General features: G+C 48.9%; 1 protein-coding gene across 1 annotated transcript; it reads left to right on the forward strand.

Annotated features, from left to right (window-relative positions):
* Positions 1-205: 205 nt before the first annotated feature.
* On the forward strand, positions 206-2879 carry LOC129647265 (serine protease 58-like). Its single transcript, XM_055574430.1, has 5 exons — positions 206-248; positions 1048-1117; positions 1344-1594; positions 2390-2472; positions 2730-2879. Exons 1-5 carry the CDS (start codon positions 206-208, stop codon positions 2877-2879), a joined length of 597 nt encoding a protein of 198 aa, XP_055430405.1.
* Positions 2880-3318: the final 439 nt, after the last annotated feature.

The following is a 3318-nucleotide window of genomic DNA, read 5'->3' on the forward strand; positions in this document are numbered from 1 at the left end:
ATGGGCAATGTCTCTCTAGAGAGACAGGGACTGTCTTTCTTCCGTCTGATGCCATCCTCCCTTAGTTCAGGGTCACTTGCTCCCTTGAACCTCCCCACCCCTTTGTGTAACTTCTCCCCTTGCAAAGCTTCCTGAGCCTCAGGCTGGTTGGTAATTCACTCCCTTCCCAGGTCTTCTTGCTGGAAGAGGGTGTGGAGACAGCAGCATGAACGGCTTCCTTCTAGTCTTCACTATTCTGACAGTGGCTGGTGAGTGCAGATTCCTATTTTGGCTTAAAATTTTGAAAAGGTCATATTGGAAGAAAGAGTAGGAAATGGGTATAGACAACAGGGGTAGCTCAGCTGGGAAAGAATCCGCCTGCAACGCAGGAGACCTGAGTTCAATCCCTGGGTTGGGAAGACACCCTGGAGAAGGGAAAGGCTACTCACTCCAGTATTCTGGCCTGGAGAATTCCATACACTGTATAGTCCATGGGGTCGCAAAGAGTTGGACACGACTGAGCAACTTTCACAAGTGATCATCAGAAGGTTAAGAGCTCAGGACCCCAGGGATTGATAGTTTCCTAGAACTCTCAGAGGTAACTGGAGTCCACTGACTTTGCCCCTGGCACCATGACCACAAGAGAAGATTCAGACTGAGATGAGACTTTACGCAATAGAGGGTGTATATTGGCACCAAAAAAAAAATGTGATTTTGCTATATAGCTAAGAAGGATGTTTGAGGAGAAAAAGGAAGAAAGGAAGGGAGAGGAAGTGTGAGTGAGAGGGAGGACACAAACACAGAGCGGGGTCCAGGGGGAAATTAACAGAAGGGTTCTGAAATGCATCAAAAACAGACTGACCATTTCAAAGCACTTCCACACAAAACATTCCAGACTCCCATCCTCTGGAAAGTCTGCCCCTGCCTCTAAGATTCTGCCTTCCTCTCCCCATCTGACAGCAGCAACAACGACCGGAACACCACCAGCAGAACACGCAGACTCAGTCGAGCAATTCTATCAGGAGAATGTCCAAAATGAATCAACCTGTTTGGTCTTCCTGAACTCAGAAAAGGACACCTGTCTGGGGACCCTGATCCACAAACAGTGGGTTCTCACCGCAGCACACTGCTTCTTACCGTGAGTGATGGGGTCCTGGAGTGAGAGGCATGCCCCGCTCTTAGTCGCTGGGGTGGCTCAGCCCTGAAGAGACTTGCATGGGGGAACTCTCAAACCTAAGAAGTGGTTGGAAGGAGGCAGGAAATAGATCCTGGTGGTTATGAGTTAGATTCCCCAGTAGGATGATGCAAGATGAACAACAGAATAACATCTATTTCCTCTGCTCATCCTTCATGGCCTGTTCCAGATTTCTTGAGATGGAGATTGCTATTTCAGATGAGCGTTTCCAAAAAAGGATGGAGAGCTTAAGACCCATGCTTATTATTCCACATCCAAGTTTCAAACAGGATTCTGCTGAGCATGACATAGTGCTCATCAAGCTGACACACCCCCTAAAGCTCAACGACCAGGTAAAACTGGCAGCTGTGCCCAGCCCCACGACCAACAGGATGGACGGCTGCGCTGTTTTTGGCTGGGGCTGGTCATGGCAGAATTCTGGTGAGTGACCCTCAAGACGGACTCCTAGTGCTCCTTGACTGCCCACTCTGTGAGGGTTGTTGTATCATTGAATTATTAGAGATCAAGAGAGCTGTTAGGGTCCTGAGAACTTATACATCTTAACTTCTAATTTTATGAATGTGGAAATTGAGGCCAAAATTGGTCATAGGATAGACCTTGTCTTATAAGGGGTAACATGGCTATGCATGGCTGGAGGCCTCTGGAATCCTGTATTCTTGACTCATTTATCATTCAGATGCAGGTGAAGGTGGGTGGTGTATGGGTGAGGAAGGGGTTGGTGGGTCCTCCTGCTGGTGATGCTGAATGTGGCTCCTTCTTTAGAAACTGACAGCATTCACAAGTAAGGCCATGCCCACCCAAGTCCAAGGCACGTGGTGTCCAGCACTGGAACCAGATGCTGGCTTTCTCATTTCATCTGTTTTCTTCTCTGGTTTCCTTTCAATTTATTTTTTCTTTCATTGAATGACAGAGAGGTAATTACAGATAAGAGGGAGGGGAGGAGAGAAGAGAGGGAGATGAATGTGTGAAGGACCAAAGAAAAATAAACCCTGTCTCTCTCTCCACCCCACCCTCACCCTGCCTGTGCATGTGCTCAGAGCCAAAGCCTGATGTCAAGATAAACCAGACTGTCTCTTGCTTCCCTAATGAACATTGTGAAGCTTCCCCTATAGGAAAAGTGCCTGTTAAGATCACAGAGAACATGTTCTGTGCAGGATTGTCTCTGGAGAGCAAACACACGTGTAAGGTAATTCTTTCCCCTTGGGCCCTCCCAAGTTTGTTCTGGGATACTGTTCGGGGGTCCACATAGCTCCTTCAACACAATCCAGTTTCCTGTTTACATCCAAGAAGAGATCAAGGTAAATGCGGTCCAGGAAGAACCAATCCTGAATGAACATGAATGTGAGTGTGGAGACACCTGAGTGTTTCCTTTCTCTATGGCTTCCGCTGATGTAGCCTAGCGTGAGTGATGGCTTGGGTCCCAGATGGCCACCAGACATTTCTCCCAACCCTCATCACCTGAATCTTTCTGTCTGGGCTCCTCAGATGGGCACTGGGTACTAGGTTATCTTTGTTCTGGCTACTATGCCTGACCCATCTCTCCTCTTTCTAACAGGAAGTACTTGCTGCCCCAATCCTGTGCCAAAATCAGCTCCAGGGGATCTTATCCTGGTCAGAAGGGTGTGTTCTGAGAGGTGACGTTGGCTACTACACCAAGGTTTCTCGCTATACAGACTGGATCCACAGAGTCATCAGCGCCTACTGAACTCTCCCTGTTCCCTCTCCCAGCAGCCTCAGACCTGGGTCTACCATCCGTGACCCTGTTTCCCTCTAGCCCCAGAAAAAGACGGGAATAGAGTCTTTGGTTGTAAGAAGGTTTCTCTTCCTTCTGTTCCTTCTTGAATGCTCTTCTCCTTTCTCAGTCCCAACCTGAATGCTCATTGAAGGATTTGAGCTGGATAATGTGGCTCAGATGGTAAAGAATCCACCTACAATGTGGGAGACCTGGGTTTGATCCCTGGGTCGGGAAGATCCCCTGGAGGAGGGCATGGCCACCCACTCCAGTATTCTTGCCTGGAGCATCCCCATGGACAGAGGAGCCTGGCGGGCTGCAGTCCATGGGGTCACAGAGTTGGACACGACCGCAGGGACTAAGCGCACCATGCTGTCGTAAATGGGATGACTTCTCACCACTCCTTGCCTTT

The sequence above is a fragment of the Bubalus kerabau genome, chromosome 3 (genome assembly GCF_029407905.1).
Source record: "Bubalus kerabau isolate K-KA32 ecotype Philippines breed swamp buffalo chromosome 3, PCC_UOA_SB_1v2, whole genome shotgun sequence".
NCBI classification, from domain to species: Eukaryota; Metazoa; Chordata; class Mammalia; order Artiodactyla; family Bovidae; genus Bubalus; species Bubalus kerabau.